Source organism: Gymnoscopelus braueri (assembly GCF_963280865.1).
Source record: "Gymnoscopelus braueri genome assembly, chromosome: 7".
Lineage (NCBI taxonomy): Eukaryota > Metazoa > Chordata > Actinopteri > Myctophiformes > Myctophidae > Gymnoscopelus > Gymnoscopelus braueri.
In genome coordinates, this window is record NC_137608.1 from 40,123,610 (window position 1) to 40,145,970 (window position 22,361).

General features: G+C 42.2%; 1 protein-coding gene across 1 annotated transcript in view; it reads left to right on the plus strand.

Annotated features, from left to right (window-relative positions):
- Nucleotides 1–18,911, plus strand: part of LOC308089586 (transmembrane protein 132C) — a gene marked incomplete at its 5' end in the record, with an annotated part of 217,603 nt that extends 198,692 nt beyond the window's left edge. Inside the window, 3 exons of the mRNA XM_080434397.1 lie at nucleotides 10,478–10,751; nucleotides 14,552–14,743; nucleotides 17,458–18,911. Coding sequence (XP_080290523.1) covers nucleotides 10,478–10,751; nucleotides 14,552–14,743; nucleotides 17,458–18,630 — 1,639 coding nt within the window. The 3' untranslated portion in view covers nucleotides 18,631–18,911. The remainder of the gene's footprint in view (nucleotides 1–10,477; nucleotides 10,752–14,551; nucleotides 14,744–17,457) is intronic.
- Between the last annotated feature and the right edge of the window lie 3,450 nt (nucleotides 18,912–22,361).

Below are 22,361 nucleotides of genomic sequence, written 5' to 3' on the forward strand. Positions count from 1 at the left end.
ATTGCCAAAGTATATATTATAGTAGGTCTGAAGTGGTTTTGTAATAATAATCAAAATCTACAAAGTACCCAGTGAGCCATAGTCATCTATTAGACCTCCGTCTAAAACTGGGTTATAATTGGTCTAAAAGTGAAAGTTTTTTCAACGTCTATTCTTAGCCTAGACGTTGATTAGCTGTTTTTTAAGCGTCTATATTTAGACCGTTTATATTATAGACGTCATTTCAACGGCTTAAAAAACTTTAAAAATTCACTTTTAGACCAATTATAACCCGGTTTTAGCCTAGCCCTTAGACGTATTTTAGACGTCTAATGGCCCCAAAAATGCTCAGTGGGTAATGTACTGTAACTAAAGTTTTAAAATAATTATAGTGGAGTAGAAGTTAAATTATTTTCTCCGCCAGGCCGAAAGGCATGGCAAGAGTATGTTTTGCACCCTGTCCGTCCGTCCGTCCGTCCGTCCTTGTCTGTCTGTGAACAGCTAATCTCCGGCACCGTTGGCCGGCCGCTGCGAAACTGTGCACACACACTCCCTGGATGCCTAAGCTGAACCTTTGCCCCGAATTTCTCAGATTGGCCTGTTTATAGAGCCACCAGGAGGCCGAGTTGTGCAAAACACATTTTTGGATATCACTCCTAAAGATTTTGTCCAAACCTCACACAAATTGGTACACAGTATCTCTATAGTCATGTGATCAACGTGGATCTGTCTGATTTTCCATATTCTATCCTGATTGGCTAAGATTGGCTTCCAACATTTGCAGGATTGGTTCGTTTTGAACAAAATGCCTCAAATCATCAACGCAGCATGTGATTTCCGTGAAATTTTGCGCACACCTTCCCACTAGGCCGAGGAAGAAATGCCACCCTTTTCACATTGGCCTGTTATAGCGCCACCATCAGGTCTAATTTAGCAAAACAAATTTTTTGAACAAAATACCTCAAATCATGAATGCAGTGTCCGATTGAAAGGCCTAAGAAGAAATGGCACCCTTTTCACATTGGCCTATTATAGTGCCACCAGGAGGCCACAATAACCTACATGACCTGGCGGAGACCTGTGCTCCGAGGAGCACTTTTTCTAGTTTAAAATTGTAAGTACTCCAGTTAAGTGAAAAATACCTCAAAATTGTATAAGTACAGTACTTGAGTACTTAGTTACTATCCACTACTGTCTGTCAGTGTCACATGATCCCCATGTGTTAATATCGCCGCTGTCGGGCAACTTTTTATTGGTTAAATATTTATAAAACCCACAGATAGACTTATCCACTTTCACTTTCAGCACACTCTTGTACGACGAAGTAGGGCATTAATTTATGAAAGAAAAACACATTATTATTATAATGGAGATATATGGTTTCTGCCCGACAGTGACCATGTGTGTGTGTGCTTACACTGTAAAATCCTCCTGAGTGTAAATTGAAATCTTGAGTGTACAAATGGAACCATAAGGCCCCTTTTGGTGAGTGTGTGTGTGTGTGTGTGTGTGTGTGTGTGTGTGTGTGTGTGTGTGTGTGTGTGTGTGTGTGTGTGTGTGTGTGTGTGTGTGTGTGTGTGTGTGTGTGTGTGTGTGTGTGTGTGTGTGTGTGTGTGTGTGTGTGCGCGTGTGCGTGTGCGTGTGCGCGCGCATGTGTGATGCAATATTCTGACTGTCAAAGACCATTTTAACCCTAGATAGTATACTTAGTTGACCGGAGTCAACAAGCCTATATATAGGCTCTCTCCTCTTTTCCCTCTATATCAAATATCTTCACCAAAATAGCCTGCTATTTTTGTTAAGGATCCAAATGGGGAGCATCTTATCTACTGACTCCCTTCCATTATGGGAAACATGTCATTTATCTGGCGGCTAATTACTGGAACAGATTATTCTTGCTGGGTATTTGCAAGCCCAAAACACAGCAAGTTACACCAGAAATGAGCAGAACGTGTATGTTAAACATGTTCAGTGTTTGTTCTAACAGGTGAACCATGGGAAATTAAAATTGCCCTCAGGGCCACATTTAATCATTCTAAACAAGATCTAGCCAGATGAAGGGCTTATTATCCCCCTGATATTTTTGCGTAATTCACAGTTTAAAATGCTATCCAAGCATAAGCCATATTATTCCATAATAAAATCGATTATGTTTTTCCCTTTCTACATCTCATTTTGAATTTGATTGAATTTGACGAAAAGAAAGAAGGAAAAAAAAAAACGATTACCACCAGATATCAGTTTATCTTTGAAATTAACTCCATGTTAAGGTTGTAGCTGGGTGCAACTCCACCAGGCTCCTCTTCTTACTCTACTGGCTTCTCCTTGTATTGTAGTAGGCTGATAACAAAATGTCCAACCCATGCGGTATAGCCTGACATTGTGACATGGTTAAGGAAGGTGGCCTGTCGTGCTTCCTCCTAGCCTATAGTATACTGTAGAACATTATTAGCTCCTGTCTTGAGGTCAGACATTTCCCCCTGGGACCTCATCACTGGCACTCTCTTCTCTGACGCCACCACACTGTGCTACTGTGCAAGTGTTGACATCCTTCAATGGACAAGAGAAGCCATCAAGCCCGCCGCCTGCAATAATTAGTCCCGGAAAAATGTCGAGATGGGAGACATGGAAGTTGGTCAATCCTTTGCACCCAAGCGCAGCTCCTCCAATTATCCGTCCCTTCCCTTCGGCTTTGACTGACAGTGGTGCACGGTTTTGACCAATGCACCAGCTTGGTGAGGATGTTGCTCTCCCCAGCTGTGTGCTGGTATGCTTTTATCAGCGGGGACAGGCTGATGTGTGTTGTCACTGGTGATGCCAGCATGTCCGGTCTTGGCACTGCAGCCCTGCGGGCTGCTGAGCGCTTTGCAACCCCCCCATCTTCTGCCCGTCTTTGTTTATCTGGGAATAACAGGCGTGACCTTGCTAAGTAGCGACTCGCCTGGTGGCAGGAATGGGCATCGGTCCACTCTGCTAAAACCCAACGGAAAACTAAGCCAGTCTGCTACAATAGCCATGTGAAGGGACCTTACACTGTCAGCCGGGACTGGCAACTGATGGCCAGAGTGTGCATGAGAGAGAGGGAGAGGCGTCAGGCATGGGCTTCCCCTTACACAGTTTTTGATTGCCCCTGTCTATACCAGTGGGTTTTAAACTTTTTGTGCCCAAGGCACACCATGGGCAAGTCAAAATCTCAATTATTATGTTTGCCTCCTGTATTCATTGCAAAAATAATCTGCTATTTTTTGCTCATTTTGAATATTTTTTTAAAACAAATTAAAGATACATACTGTAGACAGTGCATATTTTTTATTTTCTTCTATAATGACATGCTCAAAATAGGGACACCAGATTGAAAGTGGTTAAAATATATATTTTAGGGGGGTAAATTTGCCTCTGTATGGGAAATGAATGTGCACAAAGTACTGATACACGGTAGTTAATAAAAAATAATATTCGTAACATTTTACTACATACTGTAGTACAGTATATATTGTGACAATAATGAGTGGTTGTCACAATATGAAGAGAGATAGAGCCCGCACACCATTTTCCAGGTAAAGGATTTACTTTTATTTGCGACAATGTTTCGACCTCACAGGATCTTCATCGGGTCAGCATTGTCACAATATCCCACACGGCTGTACCTGAACTTGTAGAAACTGTCTCACAGCACTCCATTGTGCCTCGGAGCACCGTTTGGGAAACTACTGGTCTTTGCTGTATGCTCCACATCACCCTCCGTAAGCCCTGTCACAACATGGACAAGATAAGCCTCCCTAGACAGGGGACCAAAGTATATAAGCAGTGGAACTCTGTTAATGCTTCCTTCAGAATACATTTTTATTTTACGCACGTCAGCTTTTCCACTTTATAGCATTTGCAAATGTGTATTTTGCTGTCTGTTTTCATGTTTTAATTGCTTGTGTTGTCATAAGCACTGACCTTGTTAAGCTGTGCGTACTTTTAAGTGCCCTCGTTCTACTGTCAAACACGCTGACAATTCTTTGAACGCCATTCAGGATTTGAACAATAAAAAGCAATCACTGTTGTTTGCACAGAGATGCCGTATGAAAGCTGCAAGATCCGTTTGTCCATTTCACTTCAAATAACCTTCATTATGTCTATGCAAAAATGAAGAAAAAAAAAAACGACCATGGAGCAAAATGCCAAAACAAATAGAACAGGATCCACGGGGCAGGACAAAATCAGCATGCAATGAAAGCATTTCATATGCAGCATCAACTGTTAAGCCAAATCTGGACATGAGAGTGAAATGAATTTGATTTATTTGTCTATTAGATTAACCTTAGATTCAATTTTGGGATCCCTGCATGCCCACTGGTATATTAGATTCATACCGATGCTAAAATGCTAATACTTTTACTTGAAACCTGTTTATACAGTAGCACATCCATTCCACCCGAGCAAAACTTTGGTTTCATTATACGCTCATAAAGACACATTGTGCCCCATGTTAATTCACAGGACAAAGGTCAATTCATTGAACAAAAGACAAATTCCAATGTATTATGTTTCAAACAATTACAATGCAGAGATGCATTTTACTCTACATACAGTTCCATATTTTATTTATGTTCAAACTACATAAACGTATTGGGAACATAGCTGGTAATAAAATAAATGCTTCCAATGTATGACTTTCTGTGACAAGTTGTACTGTACATTTACAGTAGGACTGGCCATCTAATATACATGCTAGATGACATAGATCTCGACATTTTCCGGGACTTATATAGACATGACAAATCAATTAACTGTTCCTAAGAATTTAATTAAACTAGAAGCAGTGGCAATCAAAAAACTGTGTAAGGGGGGATGGCCAGGGGTACTTTAATGTTGACATCCTCATCTGGGAACTATATTTGTATATGAATACCCAGTGAAAGCTTCTGTAATGTCATGTGACACATGAACTATGATGCATTGGCACTGTATACTGTATGTACGTATATACGTGTGTGTGTGTGTGTGTGTGTGTGTGTGTGTGTGTGTGTGTGTGTGTGTGTGCGTGTGTGTGTGTGTGCGCCACAGTCTATGGTGTGCGGGCGCGTGTGTGTGTGCGTGTGAAACTCCCATGCATTATGAATGAAATAATACGCTACTTTATAAAATAAAATGTTAGTGCTAAAGGACTAAGTAGATGATGATTGACAGGATGAAGCGGAGAGGAGCTAGTTCCCTGCAGCCAGCCAGGCTGCAGTACATAATGCCCCATGTGGGCCTCTCATTAGGCCCTGATGCCATGCTGGCTGCGTGGCATCAAAATGTACTTAAAGTACCAAAAGTAAAAGTACTCATGATGCAGAATGTCCTATTTCACAAGTTTTCAAATGTAAAAAAAATTACAAAGATCCTATAGCAGCTCTACAAGCTCTCAACGTTGTAAGCTTGTAGATCGGCTATTTTCAAATTGCCAAAGTATATATATAGGTCTGAAGTGGTTTTGTTATAATGATCAAAATCTACAAAGTAATTTAACTAAAGTTTTCAAATATATACATGATAGTGGAGTAGAAGTAAAATTATTGAAAATTGGAAGTACTCCAGTAAAGTAAAAAAAATACCTCAAAATTGTACTTAAGTACAGTACTTGAGTAAATGTGCTTGGTTACTTTCCACCACTGTCATTAGGCCCTGATGCCATGCTGACAGCGTGGCCCCATTCATACTAATCTCTGAGTCCTCCCCTGTCTCTGCGCTGCTCTTAGATCCAACATTCTGTCCCTGCAGTCCACTGGTCACAGCCACTGAGAGAGAACGTTAGGAAATGGAATGACCTTTGTCTTATAGGTCAGTGATTCTCAACCTATGAGCCGGGGCCCCACTGGTCGGCCATGACGATACTGCAAGTGGGGCCCCCAAATAACTGGCAAAACACTAAGATTTTTGTAATAACATAACTTTAATATTTTAAAATATAAATGTACAAAAAAAAAATCATTATGATACTATGTTCTATTGGTCCAATTTATTGATTAATTGTCTCCGCCGAAGGTGGAGAATATGTTTTCGCTTTGTGTGAGCAAACATTGTTAGCCAAGCTAACATTGGGCAAGCTCCACGTGACACGTGTCAATTTGTTGACACCAATGCCTCTGATTGGCTAGAGGGACGCGTGACGAAATAAAATTCTATAAATAGGTGTGTCACTTCAAAAAGCCTCTACTTTTTGAAGTGAGGTAAAACAGGATCAATCAGACTTGATTGGAACAGTACCTTCAGTAAGTCCAAGTCACCCGTCTGTGCGTGTGTGTTTCCCTCTGAGAACACCTAACATTGGTCAAGCAAAGGCGCAGAAGGCCAAAGCTAAGAAAGCATACTCATCTACAATTGTAACGTAGAAGAGGACTAGAGTTGAAATGATCCCACAACAAAGCCGAACTCTTAATACGTGTCAATATGTTGACATCAATGTCTCTGATTGGCTAGAGGGACGCATGACGAAATACAATCCTATAATAAAAAGGTGTGTCACTTAAAAAAGCCGTTTACGTTTTTGAAGCGAGGTAAGACAGGATCAATCAGTCTTGATTGGAACAGTATCTTCTAGTCCAAATCACCCGTCCGTGCGTGTGTGTGTCCCTTTGAGAACACCTGACATTGGTCAAGCAAAGGCGCAGAAGGCCAAAGCTAAGAAAGCATACTCATCTACAACAGTAACACAGAAGAGGACTAGAGTTGAATTGATCCCACAACAAGACCGAAATCTTAATACGTATTAATATGTTGACACCAATGCCTTTGATTGGCTAGAGGAATGCATGACGAAATACAATTCTATAAATAGGTGTGTCACTTCAAAAAAACGTTTACGTTTTTGAAGCGAGGTAAGACAGGATCAATCAGTCTTGATTGATCTGCGGTGATGTTGGATATGTTATTTTTAAACATTAGAAGACAAAATATGATTTTTAAATCATTTTTTTTTAAATAAATATTTCTTTAACATACACCTTTTTATTTAACTACAGTATATATCTTTTACTCTACTGTATCTCATTAGTTATTGCTATGATAATATAATTGCTATAGTCTGCTGGCGGAGACTTGTGCTCCGAGGAGCACATTTTCTAGTTAAAATTAGATTCAGATTGTCTTAGTTGAGACAGATATGACTTGCGAGTTGAGAGCGGAGTCAGTGGAGTGGAGGCAGAAGAAGACGGTGGTACGATTGAGTACAGGAAGACACACTTTGATTGATCTTTGACCCTTTTACTGTTGTTTTGGTCGTGACAACACAGAATATAACAAAATCAAACAAGTTTCTTTTCATGGCCCTCTTCTTTTTTTTCCTCCTTCCTTCAGGGGAACCTCGTGGTACTCTGAGTGCTTGTCCAACAGCAGCAGGGGAAATACCCCTTCGTCTACAACTCTTGTCTTATCTTGTCAGGAAAGGTCCTGAGCCCTTAATCCATTCAATCCGGGAACGCATCTACAAATGTCTTCTAAATCCTAACAGGTTTTTGAAAAACGTATATGTTGCTACAGTATAGTATCAGTGGTGCTCAAACTTTTTCATGTCAAGGACCACACAAAATGTGGCTTTGGACCCCCCCAATCATCTCAAAATATGTTGTTGCAGGGACCCCTCCAGAAGCAAAGATGTGAGTTATAAATGCTCGCTTTAAAAATATATATATTCAAAGATTTGCGCACATTTTCACGATTTTTCTAAAAATAGCAGATCTACAAGATCATAGCGCGGCACTCGGTGCCGCGCTGTGATCTTGTATATCTGCTGTTTTTGAATAGCCCAAGTATAAAATAACAGTTATAGCTAAATATCTAAAATGACACAGATTCCGCTCCCGGATTGAATGGGTTAACTCCTCATCTGACTGTGCTCAGGGATCTCCTCTAGTAATGTGAAGCCAACGTCCTCCTTCCCGTGGGCCTGTATCCGGTTCTATTTCTCAGGGGAGACAGAGGGAGAGAGATAAGCACAGCGGATAATCTGAAGAAAGCCTAGTTTAAGAGATTATATATTTTTTTTCATCATCTCAAACTGTTTGTGTGTCTGTATTAAATACAGAACAAATTTTGTTCAAGGTTAAAAGGGTTTTATCGTCACATGCACTTGACAATACAGCTGTGGCAACGTTGCAGGGAGTGAAATTCCTGTACGTGGAGCCTCCTCATCAGTGTGGATAAAAATAAATGTACAGTATGATTTAAAATAGTCATAACCTAACTTACAAAATAGCAAAAAAATAAACAAATACATACAATTGCACAAGATTGTGAAGCTGTAATCTTGTACAGTCTATATATGGCCATCATACAGTATATGGCCATGCTGTACAGTATGTATCCACTGTATCTGTAAACTGTGTGTGTGTGTGTGTGTGTGTGTGTGTGTGTGTGTGTGTGTGTGTGTGTGTGTGTGTGTGTGTGTGTGTGTGTGTGTGTGTGTGTGTGTGTGTGTGTGTGAGAGAGAGAGAGACTTAAAGGGAGGGAGAGAGTGAGAAATTACAAAGATTACACCACACATCAGGTGTATGCCTGTTGTACATTAGTATAGTATTTTTTATCAATTTCTTTATTGACCTTTATTTATTCAGGGAAGACCGTTGAGAGACAGCTTTTTTTTCTTCAAGGACAGCCTGATCACAGCATGATCACAACATATACAAATAACAATACAGGTTTAAATAAAGTGCAATAATGAACAACATTGAAAACATCACAATGCAGACAAATAAGGGCCTGCGCAAAACAGCTGAAACAGATGTAATGCATCCTCAAGTAGTACTCTAAATGTCTCTATGGAGACCAATCGATACGGTTTCAGAGAGTCCTGGAGTTTGTTCCATTTGTCTGGAGCATAAAAGATGAAAGCAATCTTTCCTTGTTCACGGTTCATACGTGGAATGATACGTCTAATGTGTGTCTGTGAGCGTGTTTGACAAGTGTTAGTACAAGAGTTGTTGACAAAACACTTTGCTCCCAACAATGTCCCAGCACAGGACTTGCAGCATTTACTCTGACATTGCTTTCTCACCATCCTATTTTGCTGTCTATCTGTTATTTATTTTCAAATAAGGTTGTTCATTTGTTGAAGCAAACACACCACAAAAAAAATCTGTTATGGGCTAAATGCAATATTGCAACATTTAAGCCTTGTTTTTCACTCTCTGAATGTAATGACCCCACTGGGACACAGCCCGGCTTCTGGGAGGTGGATTTGTTGCCCACAGTAATCAAATTACAGTCGATTTGCTACCAAAAGGGAAACCAGGGACGATTAACTATAGCTGCAAGGAGAAAGTGTATGCACATTTAAAATCCTGACCAGGTGCCTCGTGCTGCAAAAAAAGCCAAAGCCAAAACAGAAATAGAAATTCAAGGTCCCCACACACACACTGAATTGATGCTCCCTTTGTGGTCTACTATTCAACAACGTCTCAATCCTCCATTTGTCATTATCAGGTAAATGCTCCTCTGTGGCGTACACTGCTGAGAGAGTGAGAGAGAGAGAAAGATAGAGAGACAGAGAGAGAGAGAGACAGAGAGAGTGTGTATGTGCCCGGCAGATTGCGGACGAAGCAATGACAAATATACAGCTATTTACAGATTTTCTGTAATGAATAAAACCAATTTATATATAGTATGTTAATACAATATAACTAGCACATTGCAGTGTTTGGAGGTGGTCTTCCTTTATCTTTATTGTTGTTTGGACATTGCAATTAGGCCTGCCTCTCTCCGTTGGGACAGACATACAATTACTGGATTGTAGCTTTAATCTAGTATGCAGCAATCATAATTATATTTAATGCTATTAAAGCCACAATCCCGAACTTGTTTTGATAATAAAATGTTATTTTATCTTTAAGGTAGAGTATAAGTATAACTTAACCCATTTTCAACCTTAATTATCTTCATATAATTGGTCCTCGCTAATGCTGATTAAAAGATGGTACCATTTCTGTCTACTTATTTGCTTCTCAGAGGTGGGCTGTGGACAATTCAGAAACCTTCCTCCAATGATATCATTTGGTAGTCATTTCAAGGCAAACATTTGCCAATTTTCTGAGGACGAAAATCACAAAAGTATTTGTATTTTGGACGTACAAATTATACTAAGATCCCCAGACCGTTTCAATCGTTAATGTTTATTTCTGTTGATGCAAGTGAGCAAGCTTCTACAGTATTTCAGAGTGTTAACTTTCCATAAGAGAAAGGCTGCCGCTTCCAATAGCTTGGAATCCCCACTGATGATGTCACTGGAGGAAAGTTTCTGACCTGTGTGTGCACAGCAGTAGACAGAAACGGTGGCATGGCATCTTATAATGAGCATAGTGACAACCAATTATATGAAGATGGCGTTGAAAATGGGGGAAAAGTGCTCCATACAATGTACTGTAACTATCACATCTACAGTGGTTGGAGGTGGTCTCCTATACCCTTCCATTGAGAAATGTCGACCATGGTGTTGGGTAGGACAACTCAAATGTCAAATGTCATTCAACAGGGCCGCACGGGACAGCGAAGATGAAGACGATGAAGACCGACGCGGGCGAAGCTGTACTCTGCAATACCAGAACGCCATGGTCCGAGTGCTGACCCACTTCGTGGCCGAGTCGGCCGATCCCAGAGGTCCGACGAGCTTCATGCTGGGCAGTGACTGGCAGGTGGACATCACTGAGCTGGTGTGGGACTTCCTGAAGGTGGAGGACCCGCACATCGCACAGCTGCTGGATGGGAGAATACTGGTGGGACTGGACATGGGAATGACCACTATCCAGGTATGCTGTATTCTGTGGTTCTCACAACTTTTTAATTTCAAGGACCCACGTAACTCTTGAGAGTATACAGACCTGGTCAGGGCCGGCGCGCCCATTAGGCAGAGTAGGCAGTTGCCTAGGGTGCCACTAGGGGGGGGGGCGCAAAAAAAAAATTGCCTAGGGCGCCAAATTGCCTAGCACCGGCCCTGGACCTGGTAAAAGTGCAATACATACTCCTTCCGATGTCGGGGTTCGGACCGGCTTTCCGAATTATAGTTCGGAGAGTTAGGACATCTGGAGGTGCACAGGTTCCGAGGAAAGGTTCTGAGACTGCCCATCCGATGTTCGGAATGACGTCATTTTCTAGTTATACATCTACTGGCTCACAACACATCATGTTGTGACAAGTTGTGAGCTTGTATTTTTGCCGTAAGTTCTATTATGGCATATGCCCAGAATAAGGACACTAGAGGTCATGTGGTTAATTAACATCATCAAGCACTTTTTATCCTGAGACATAGTGCATTTAAAAACAAACGCCTGATGAATGTCAAGGTCAATGTGGAGGCAGTGATAGATATACTGCAGTTTGAATAACGCCCTTTCACAGACGCCCCATTTACATGTTGCTTTAAAACGTGATCTGTATCTGGATAATGAACGATCCAATCTCACCATTAATTGCGTTTACACCTGGCTAACTTTGAGATGTGATCACAGCGTGAGAAAGACCACCTCCAGATGCGGTGTAGTGTAGCAGATCAGATAACCTTCTGATTTCAATGTGCGTTGGTGGAAGAAGTACTCAGATTTGTAAAAGTATTGGCATAATAATGTACCTAAAGTACCAAACTAAGGTAAAAGTACTGTAATGTTTTGAAGATAGTTAAAAATGCTTTCGAAAATAGCAGATCTACAAGCTCACGTGAGAAGTGTTGTGACACTTGTAGATGTGCTATTATATCTGCCCTCAATATGACAAAAAAAACATAGTTTTTTAGTTAGCTGGTATTAGGTAACTTTGATCAAACAGTTTTTACCAGAATGATGTCATATTATAGAAAATAAAGGATCATGATTTTGAGCGTGTCATATGCCCTTTAATTAGAGGTTTGGACACCTATGTCGCCGAACCGACGATCACATCTGACTCCATATGTGTATCTCCTTATATGTGCATTTGACGGGCCCCCATTGAAAATCAAGGTTTCTATTGTGTCTGACATCAGTGCATGTGGAATGGTTTCTGTTGTCTGACATCAATGCATGATGAATGGTTTCCGTTGGGTCTGACATCAGTGCATGTTGAAAATCAGATCTCCATATATGTGTAGTTGGTTTATGTTGTGTCTGACATCAGTGCATGTTGAATAGTTTCTGTTGTGTCTGACATCAGTGTATGTTGATCTCTATATGTGCATTTGACTCCATATATGTGTTTGTGTCTAACATCAGTGCAGACGGGGGGGGGGGGAGCAATGTGCATTTGACTCCATATGTGCAGTGGTCCACCGCCCGCACAACTGCACCACAATGGCAATTGTAATATAGCATAATAAAAATCTGAGTAACTAGCTAACTAGTAACAAAAAAAAATCCAACCATTGTAGTGGAGTAAAAATGTACAATATTTGCCTGTTTGATGTAGTGGAGTAAAAGTATAAAGTTTTGAAAACTGGAAATACTTAAGTATAGTAAAAGTACCTCAAACTACTTACAGAGCATCCATTACAGCTTAAATGGGGTCTGAGTGCAATCAAGTGCACAGCAAAACTCTGAAAGTGCACGGCAAAACTCACCTTCACGAGACTAAATGAACGCTCAGGGTGTCACAGCGTGTCCTGGTGTCCCTCAGCTGGCTGTTTTGTGGAGGCGGTGGCAGTGAATGCCAGGGCCCTTCCCCTCTCGGACCTTTCATTTGTCAGTGTCCTCAGGTTAACTGGATGAATAGCGGCCTCCTAATTACATCTGTGTAGAGACTGGTACCCGCTGCCCAGCAGTGTGTTCTGGTCATCCATCTGTCTGCCTGCAGACGTGCCATTATACCTCCACCCGCCCCCACCACCACCTGTTTGTACAAGAACCTAAACACTTTCATTGAACATGCAGGATAATCCCTTTAAAAATAAATATATACATGGAGAACTGCTTTACTTAAGTAAGATGTTATTGACTTAACAAGGGAACCAGGAGATTTGGTACTGCCAGACCCCTAGTGGTTGAAATCTGAATGGCCGGACTTCGCATGACGTGTGTGCAGAGGAAAAGAGAGGAAAAGAGGGACAGACCGACCGACCGACCGACAAAGCCTCATGTAGGCCGACCCCCTGGGTCTGGCAAAAAAAGATTTATATTGATAAAAGCACATATATTATATACATACATAATACTGTAGATCAGAGAGAAACATTTTGAATCGTGGATCTTGGCTTGGCAACCATATGGGAACGGAGTGGCTCCAAGGTGGATCGTCTATGATATATCTATGACCTATGTATTAAAATTAGCAAATGGGAGGGAGGGATGGCCGTTTGTTTATGACCACCATAAACAAACCCAATACGCCCATATACAGTATAGGCAGGACCATGGCCACGTCACTCTGACTCAGATATAACCATAAACAAACCCGATACGCCCATAGGCAAATCACTATGACTCAGACATAACCATAAACAAACCTGATATGCCCATACTGTATATAGGCATATATTTGAGGATCCGGTTGTCCAGAGACACATAACCGAACGCTATGCCCATGTATGGTCACGTGCAAATATGGGACCAACCGACTTCAACTCGGCTCGTCCAAATTTGGACAAGGTTTTAGCCCAATCCGAGCCACTCTGACTGCCACTATAAAAATAGAGGTAAATATTAAGTATTAAATATTAAATATTAAGAATTATATAAAATAATTATATAAAACATATGAAACTTTTGCCTACCATCAGCGTGCACAAGACATTTGGCGCTGATCGGTCAAGCAGTTGGCGAGGTTAGCTCCAGACAAACACACACACAGACATACCGACCCTCTTACAGACGGCTAGCCTCCTACAGAGCCAGGCTGTAAAAACATACAACTCATTCGTTGCGACTGTGAGAAAGGTTTGACAGCTCGTCTCCACCAACGCTAACTGGAACACACGCCAGTAGCATCCATGCCCCTGTAGAGGACTTTTACACACACACACACACACACAGAGCAACATCTACATGCAGCTGACCTCGAACCGCTCCTCATCTATTTTATTAGACTCCCCGTCTCTATAGGTTAGACTGTGTCTGACATTCATCTGGTTTGCCAGTAATAATCAGGGTTAAAAAGGAATAAACACATGGCTGTTGGTTTTCTTTAACCTTTACAGAGGTAGAGAGGTTCCATGAAGGTTAATCTGCAGATATGTTGTTTAATGAGCCTAAGTAAAGAGTCAACAAGTGCGGGGGTATTTTTGTGCATAAACTTGCATAATTGAAGAGGGGGGCTCGACTGAAACGTTAGGAAAGACCGCCAGCTCAGCTAAAATCACCTCTAGTAATCATAAAGAGCTGGAGGGATATATTGTTTGGAAGAGGGGGAAAAAACAAATGTCGCGGTTCACTCGTTTTCTTTTAAAAAGCCTTTGAAGTCACAATTGTAATCTGGGTTAATCCCAAGAGGCTTTTCTTCTTTCTTTCTGCTGTGTACCTCTCATTATCTCTCCCTGTCTCTCTCGCTCTTTCCCACACACACACACATACATACTCTCTCTCTCTATTTCTCAATTTCTCTCTCTATATATCTCTCTCTCTCTCTTTCTCTCTCTCGTCCATGTCAGGTGTTGTCCCCCTTGTCGGACTCCATCCTGGCCGAGAAGACCATCACGGTGGTGGATGACAAAGTCACCATCACAGAGTTGGGGGTCCAGCTGGTCACTGGCCTCTCCCTGTCCCTACAGCTCAGCCCAGGGAGCAACAGGGCCATCCTGGCGACCACCACTACACAGGAAGTGCTGCAGAGCCTCAAACAGGTCCGGATGCTACACTGTATAATTCCTTTGACCACTTACAGTAAGCCCTATGTACCACTGGTTCTCAATGTCAGGTCCGGAGACCACCAGAGGTCCAAATGGACCCTTACAGGTCTGTAAAGGGCAATACATGCTCCTTCCGACATCAGAAAAAAACTTCAGTTTCAGACATCTGGGGGTGCAGGAGCAAAAAAAAAAAAAAAAAAGGCTCATCAGAAGTTCAGAATGACATCAAAATGTAGTTATCACCTCCCTTTCTGCATGTATTGCACTTACTCTGACAGTGTACATCAATCTACACTGTAAAATCCACTGTAATTTAACTCTAAGAGTGGAACCAAATGCACCCGTTCCATGTCACAGACCTGTAAGGGTCAATTTGGACCCCTGGTGGTCCCCAAACCACATATTGAGAAACAGTGCTATACACAGTACTTTGCCCTAAGACAAACAGCGAAAATTGCATCACTCTGTGAGCTTGTAGATATGCAATTTTTGTATTTTGTTTTTGTCTTTTTTTATAATTTTTTTCCAGAACATTTTCGCCTATACATGGCCAAAATAGGGACACCAGGTAGTTGTTCATTACAGGATCACTGATGGAGAAAACAGCAAATTAGTGTGAATGACAACTAAGAATAATTAGCAAATACTGTTTGGTCTGACAGACAGACAAGATTTCTTTGCCTCCAACTATTCATTTATTTGCATTTAGTTTGAAGAGAGTCATTTACATACTGTAGGCTACTGGAGCTGCTGAAGCCTAAATTGCAGCACTCCACAGAGTTGATTACTGTGTTTTCCAAAACAAAAGACTTCATTTCAGCTGTGCGTGTTCAGTACATGTGCTTATACATACACACGCGCTTGTATTTACACACACGCACGCACGCACGCACGCACGCACGCACGCACGCACGCACGCACGCACGCACGCACGCACGCACGCACACACGCACACGCACACGCACACACACGTGTTGTTTGTCCCACTGCATTCCTAACCCTCTTAGCTCTGAACCTTGAAAGCTAGAAACTGCATGTGTTTCCTTGGGCATCGAATAGAAACCGCAGCTGCACTTAATCTCCAAGCAATGCAAAAGTAACACCGAAAGTTCTGTCGCCAAACATGACTTACACAGCTAGGGCCAAACTGTCACTATCATTGCTTTCATCTCTCATTTATGCCCTCCCTCCCTCCCCTCATTGTGGCCCATTTGATCGCCCCAGGGCGAGGAAGGACAGTGAAGAGTAGTTTATCTTCCCCATCATAGACAAAATGTCCATGCAGAGATAAGCAGGCAGCGCAGTACGTCTTCTAGTGTCAGTAATTAGGGAGTACTGGCGGAGCACCGTGGGGATCTTCCCCCATTCTGGCCCAAGGGATTTGTCCTCTGGCAATATTAAAAGGCAAACTGTGAAACTGCGGCGTGAGAAAAGGTCTTAACCCATTAAGACCGGGAACGCATCTTTAGATTTCTTTGGCTATTCAAAAAATAGCAGATATACACAGAGTGCCGCGCTATGAGCTTGCAGATTTTTTCCATTTTTGAAAAATCCAATTTGAATTTTTTTTTTAACTCAAATCTTTGCTTCTGGGGGGTCCCTGAAACAAAATATTTTGAGATGGGGGTCCGCGCCAAATACATATCATTGTGGGTGGTCCTTGACATGAAAAGGTTTTGAGAACCACTGATATTATAGCAACATAAGTAAAAAATAAAAATAAAAAAAAACTGTTAGGATTTAGAAGACATTTGTAGAATCCCCAGAAGCAAAGATTTGAATGTTCACTTGAAAAAATATATATATATTCAAATATTTGCACTCATTTTCACAAATTTTAGATTAAAAAAATTGCAGATCTAGCTCATAGAGCGGCCCTCAGTGCAAAAAAATTACACACAGATGCGTTTCCGGTCTTAATGGGTTAAGATGCTCATGTTCGGCAAATCCCCCATTCGCATGAATTCTTCTTTAATGTTACGGTCTGATCTTTCCCCCTATCTTTTAATCTGCTCCCCCTCTTTCTCTCTCTTTATGCCACAGAGCAGTAGTACTGAGGTAGCGAAATGGCAAGGGCTCAGTAGGCTAGATTTTCAACTATACATTATTCTTATAGTGTGCTTAACGAGACCATTATGTAAAAAGGAAACATTATACATTGTAACATCTATGTGTGTGTATTATTATTAAAATGCCATTCCAAGCCAAAATAGCACTATCCCTGTTGGAACAGCATTCACTTAATTTTCACTCCCTGTATATAAGCACTCATCTAACTAATAGTGAGAGGTCTCCATCAGGCTGAACAAAAATAATATATATGTTGAGTATCCTTATCTCAACCTGATCGATGCTGAAATATCAAATGCCAAAATTGGTCTGCTGTGTATACAATGTTTTCAGTCTGTCTATTGAAAACAAATTGGTCCTCTCTAGATCTACTGGTCTATTTTTGCGGGACTATTCCTTTGCTATGATCTTATTTTAAATCAGGTCATACTTTTAAAATAAATGTAGTTTTCTCTCTCTTTTCCACTCCTCTTCCTTTGTGTGTTTGCATCCATACTGTAACAGTATGTACAGTCTGCATATGACCTAACTTAAACTCTCTCTCTCTGTGTGTGTGTGTGTGTGTGTGTGTGTGTGTGTGTGTGTGTGTGTGTGTGTGCGTGTGCGTTCGCGTTCGCTGTGTTTGTGTGTATGCACAGGAGGCCCTGATCAGTGCCTGGCTTCAGTTTAGTGACGGCTCCATGGCTCCACTAGACCTGTACAACCCTGACTTCTTCATCCTGACAGCCACCTCCCTGGACGAGGAGGTTGTCACCGTGCAACAGGACCCGTCCTGGAAGTGGCCTGTCATCGTGACAGAGGCAGAGGGCCAGGGCTTGCTGGTCAGGGTGGAGATGACCGTCTGCGAGGTCTGCCAGAAGTTCAAGCGCCGCAGCATCCTGGCAGCAGGGAACTGCAATGTCAGAGTCAAGTTTGGCCAGAGTGACAGCTCCAGGGGAGGGGGGGGCAGTGACTACGGCCCGGAGGGAGATGACATGGAGAACAGGGCCAGATTGTCCCCGTCTCAGGACAGGACAGGCATAGACTCTCATTACTACGGCAGCTCCATCTCTGACATGGAGGACGGGGTGCTGAGGAGGGCCACCACCACTAAAAGCGGCATCATGCGCAGGCCCAACGGTGGCAGGCTGTCCGACGACAGCGGCCAGAACATTCCCGTAGACTTCTCCGATTTCCCCGCGCAGGTCGACCTCCCCCGCGGGCGCAACGTGGACGACGAGCTCGTACAGACGGCCCGGGGACTCACGGACCTGGAGATCGGCATGTACGCCCTCCTGGGCGTCTTCTGCCTGGCCATCTTGGTCTTTCTCATCAACTGCATCTCCTACACCCTCAAGTACCGCCACAAAGAGCTGTCCATCGAGGGCCAGGAGAACATGAACCACGCCCACGACTGGGTGTGGCTGGGGAACGAGGCGGAGCTGCTGGAGAGCCAGGTCAGCCTGTCGCCCCAGCAGGAGGAGCAGACCTCCATGATGGACTCCAGCAGCGGGCTGGAGGAGGGCAGTCATCTGCTCAACGGGGGCTCCGTCCAGAAGAACGTGCAGGGCCAGGTGCACCGGGCCGCGGACACGAGCTGCGTGGCCAAGGACAGCAAAGGAGACTCGCCCACCACCAAAAGGAAGCGAGTCAAATTCACCACCTTCACCACCATCCCCCCAGACAATGGCTTCCCCACGGTCAGCACGCTCAGCGTGAGCCACAGCCATGACATTAAGTGGGTGTGTCAAGACATGGAACTGGGTGACTCCAAGGAGCTTCGCAATTACATGGAAAGGTTAAACGACAGTGCTTTAAAAGAGGTGGCCTAGTGGACTCTGTAGCAAACTCACCTTTATGCCTTTGTTTACAGAAAGGTGGGCCTGGGACAGACAGACAGATGCTGGACCCATAGGTAGTTGAAAAGGAGCTCATTTGTTTTTCCAGAAACAAACAAAACTGCCAAAGGGGTCATTGAACTCAAGATGGGAAAATAAAATAAAAGTCCTCGTGCCACAGAGGACTAATGGCAAATGACTTGAAAGACATGTCCACGAACAAGGATGTCAGGTTGTATTTTTGACCGTTTGTTTTTTCTCATAACTACCTTTTTATCATGATTTCATTAATTGGGTTTTTGATTAATTATTGACTCAAACAATGTTCCAAGGGCAGATCTGCGTTGACTTTGAACTTTGAAGGATGTAATGTGACTAGGTAGATACTGTATAAGGTGTGTACACATTTAACAGTTTAGGATGTTTTGTAACATTTTGGATAATGACTTTGCAAAGCCAGATTCCAAAGAGCGATCTTTTGGAAGAGAAAGCCCTGCATGTGGTTTGAAGCAAAAGGCACAACTTGGTTCATCCTCATCCTTCACAACACAGTAGAAGAGACAAACACTTGCTATGTATATACTGAACGATCCTCCACCAAGGCATTGTATTGTTGCTCTGTATATTGTATTTTCATATCATTTAAAGAATATACAACAGTGTCGAGTGTGTGTATTAGCGTTTATTGACCATGAAATCTCATCATGAAACGCTACTCTCTAATGCACATGTTTTCCTAGTGGGGGCCATGGGCATGTAAAAGTTTGGGAGCACCTGCTCTAATGTAAAACTTTGCCATTTTGTTGACACGCTGCAGGAATGTGTTTGGGGAAGCGTAGCCAGTGACAAGTTCATTATCCTTGTGCGTATATTTGTTTATTTTTATTTTCTTATGAGGTGGCAATTTACCCTTGGGTCACAGCATGATTTGCCGCTCTTTAATGCTGCGTCTGTAGCTGCATACGTACACTGTTTCAATTAAGGAGCTGGAACTGTCTACAATAATGATCCATCTTTGGCTTTGTAGTGCTAAATTCAGGCAGGATTGTGGCCATTTATGCTTTCATCAGCACCTATTAGAACACGGTGCAGTAACATGACAACCACTGTGTATCAAAGGGCTATTAAACTGAATAATGACTGGACCACATGCTAATGGTGGCATTTCTTCTGTGACCCCTTAAAATTAAATTATTGTAAAGCTTTAGACAAAGCCTCCAATTATAATCTCATTAAACTCTGTCCCTTTCGCCTGCAGAAACAAGTTATTGACGATGACAAAGCTGGTGTGCTATTTCCTGTGGCTCCTATCAAAGGCAAAACACACAGGGATTGTAAAGTGAGAAATGAACAGAGGCAAGGAGGGCAATGTTTCTTTTGGGGGATTTAATTTCCTCTAAAAAATCATGTAGTTGCGTAAACAAAATCATCTTCCTAAAATTTCCCTAAATGAAAGCTGTTCGGGTGAAAAATTGCATTTCGCTCAATGAATGTTATTGTCACATCACCGCTGGCTGATTGCATTTTTTAGTATTATTATCCTTCAGCAAGCAGATGAATGTTCATATTATGTTAACTGCTGTGGTTCAATTACTTATGCTGTACAGTACCTTGATTCAGATTGTTAACCAGCATCCATCACAACTGCTCCGGCAATATCCTCAGGTGGATCAGGGACAAGCTGTGCTGCGTCTACTGTTTGGTACAACTACGGTACCTAGGGCACGGGTTTTCAAAGTGTGGGCCGGTCCCCAGAGGGCCCATGTATAATATATATGGGCCCCATTACATACATAATACATTACATACATACATGCATACAAACATAGGGTACATACATACATACTGTACATACATACAGACAGTACATATACACGTCGTACATTTTATACACGTGTGTGTGTGTGTGTGTGTGTGTGTGTGTGTGTGTGTGTGTGTGTGTGTGTGGCACACGGGTATAATTTATTTTCCAATTCATAAGATTGAGCTATTAACTACTTTAAACCTGATGTCCCTATTTTGGGTATCTCAACGCACACCACTTGCATAAGTTGGTGACAAATAAACCTTCTTTATTCTTGATTCAAAAGTTGTGGTGAGGCGTTGGTGACCCACTGGAACAGACTTGGCTCCATATGCAGTGATTTTTTTTATTTGATTGACGTTTTGTCCTGTTGGCTTTCCTAAGAATCAACAATTGGGATTGTCAAAATGTAGAACATAAAATAGAAAATAAAATATAAAACATTTTCCAAATTATAAAAAAGAAATTGCAAAAATAGCAGATCTAGCTCACAAAGTGTTGCTTTGCAAAGCGTTGTGAGCTTGTAGATTAGCTATTTTCCTTAATTTTTTCGCCATTTCGCAACATGGGGGCCGCAGCCAGAAGAGGTTTGAATGAATCTGAATTTTTTTAATTTAATGATTTTAAACTGAGGTCTGTCCATCCTGTGTACCTTGGAGTACAGTTTTGGGTAGTCTCCCATTAATGCTTTTAAACTGTTTTTAATATGTACTGTAGTAGGCCAGTGGGCCCAATACCATTCAGTGTTGAGTGACTCACCTTATGTAATTTTCTCTTTTTATGGTCTCTGTAGGTGTGATGACAGAGGACTTTGTTCCTCCTTAGAACCTTCAATCTCATACTGACATGATACTGACCATGATACTGACATGATACTGACATGATACTGACCATGATACTCACATGATACTGACATGATACTGACCATGATACTGACCATGATACTGACATGATACTGACCATGATACTCACATGATACTGACATGATACTGACCATGATACTCACATGATACTGACCTCATACTGACATGATACTGACCATGATACTCACCATGATACTGACCATGATACTCACATGATACTGACCATGATACTGACCATGATACTCACATGATACTGACCATGATACTGACATGATACTGACCATGATACTCACATGATACTGACATGATACTGACCATGATACTGACCATGATACTCACATGATACTGACCATGATACTCACATGATACTGACCATGATACTGACATGATACTGACCACGATACTGACCTCATACTGACATGATACTGACCATGATACTGACCATGATACTGACCTCATACTGACATGATACTGACCATGATACTGACCATGATACTCACATGATACTGACCATGATACTGACCACGAGACTGACATGATACTGACACGATACTGACTTGATACTGACCATGATAATGATTTTGATGCTATATTAACACATTTTCCTGGGGACCCCCTGGAACCCCCTCAAGGACCCCTGGGGGTCCTCGAACCCCACTTCCAGAACCACCAACCTAGAGCACAGTTTAAAAACACCATTCGTTGTGTACCGAACAGAACTCCTCCCTGAAACCTTTGTGAATGCTTTGCATTCTGTCCGCATCTCTTTATATTTAGTTAGCTCAAGCAGCAGTTCATGGACTGGATGCCCCCGTCCTCCTGCTCCAACTGTTTCCCTATTGATCTGCTCCGGGGGTAAACCAAAACACTGACTGAATTAAGTTATCCCAACCTCTACCAACACACACACACACGCACACACACACACACACACACACACACACACACGCACACGCACACATACACACACGTGCACACATAAACAGAGTATGAGAGAAAACACTGTTGCCATCTTTACTCCTCTGTCTCTGTCTCGGGCTCCTCCTCAGCCCCTGAAA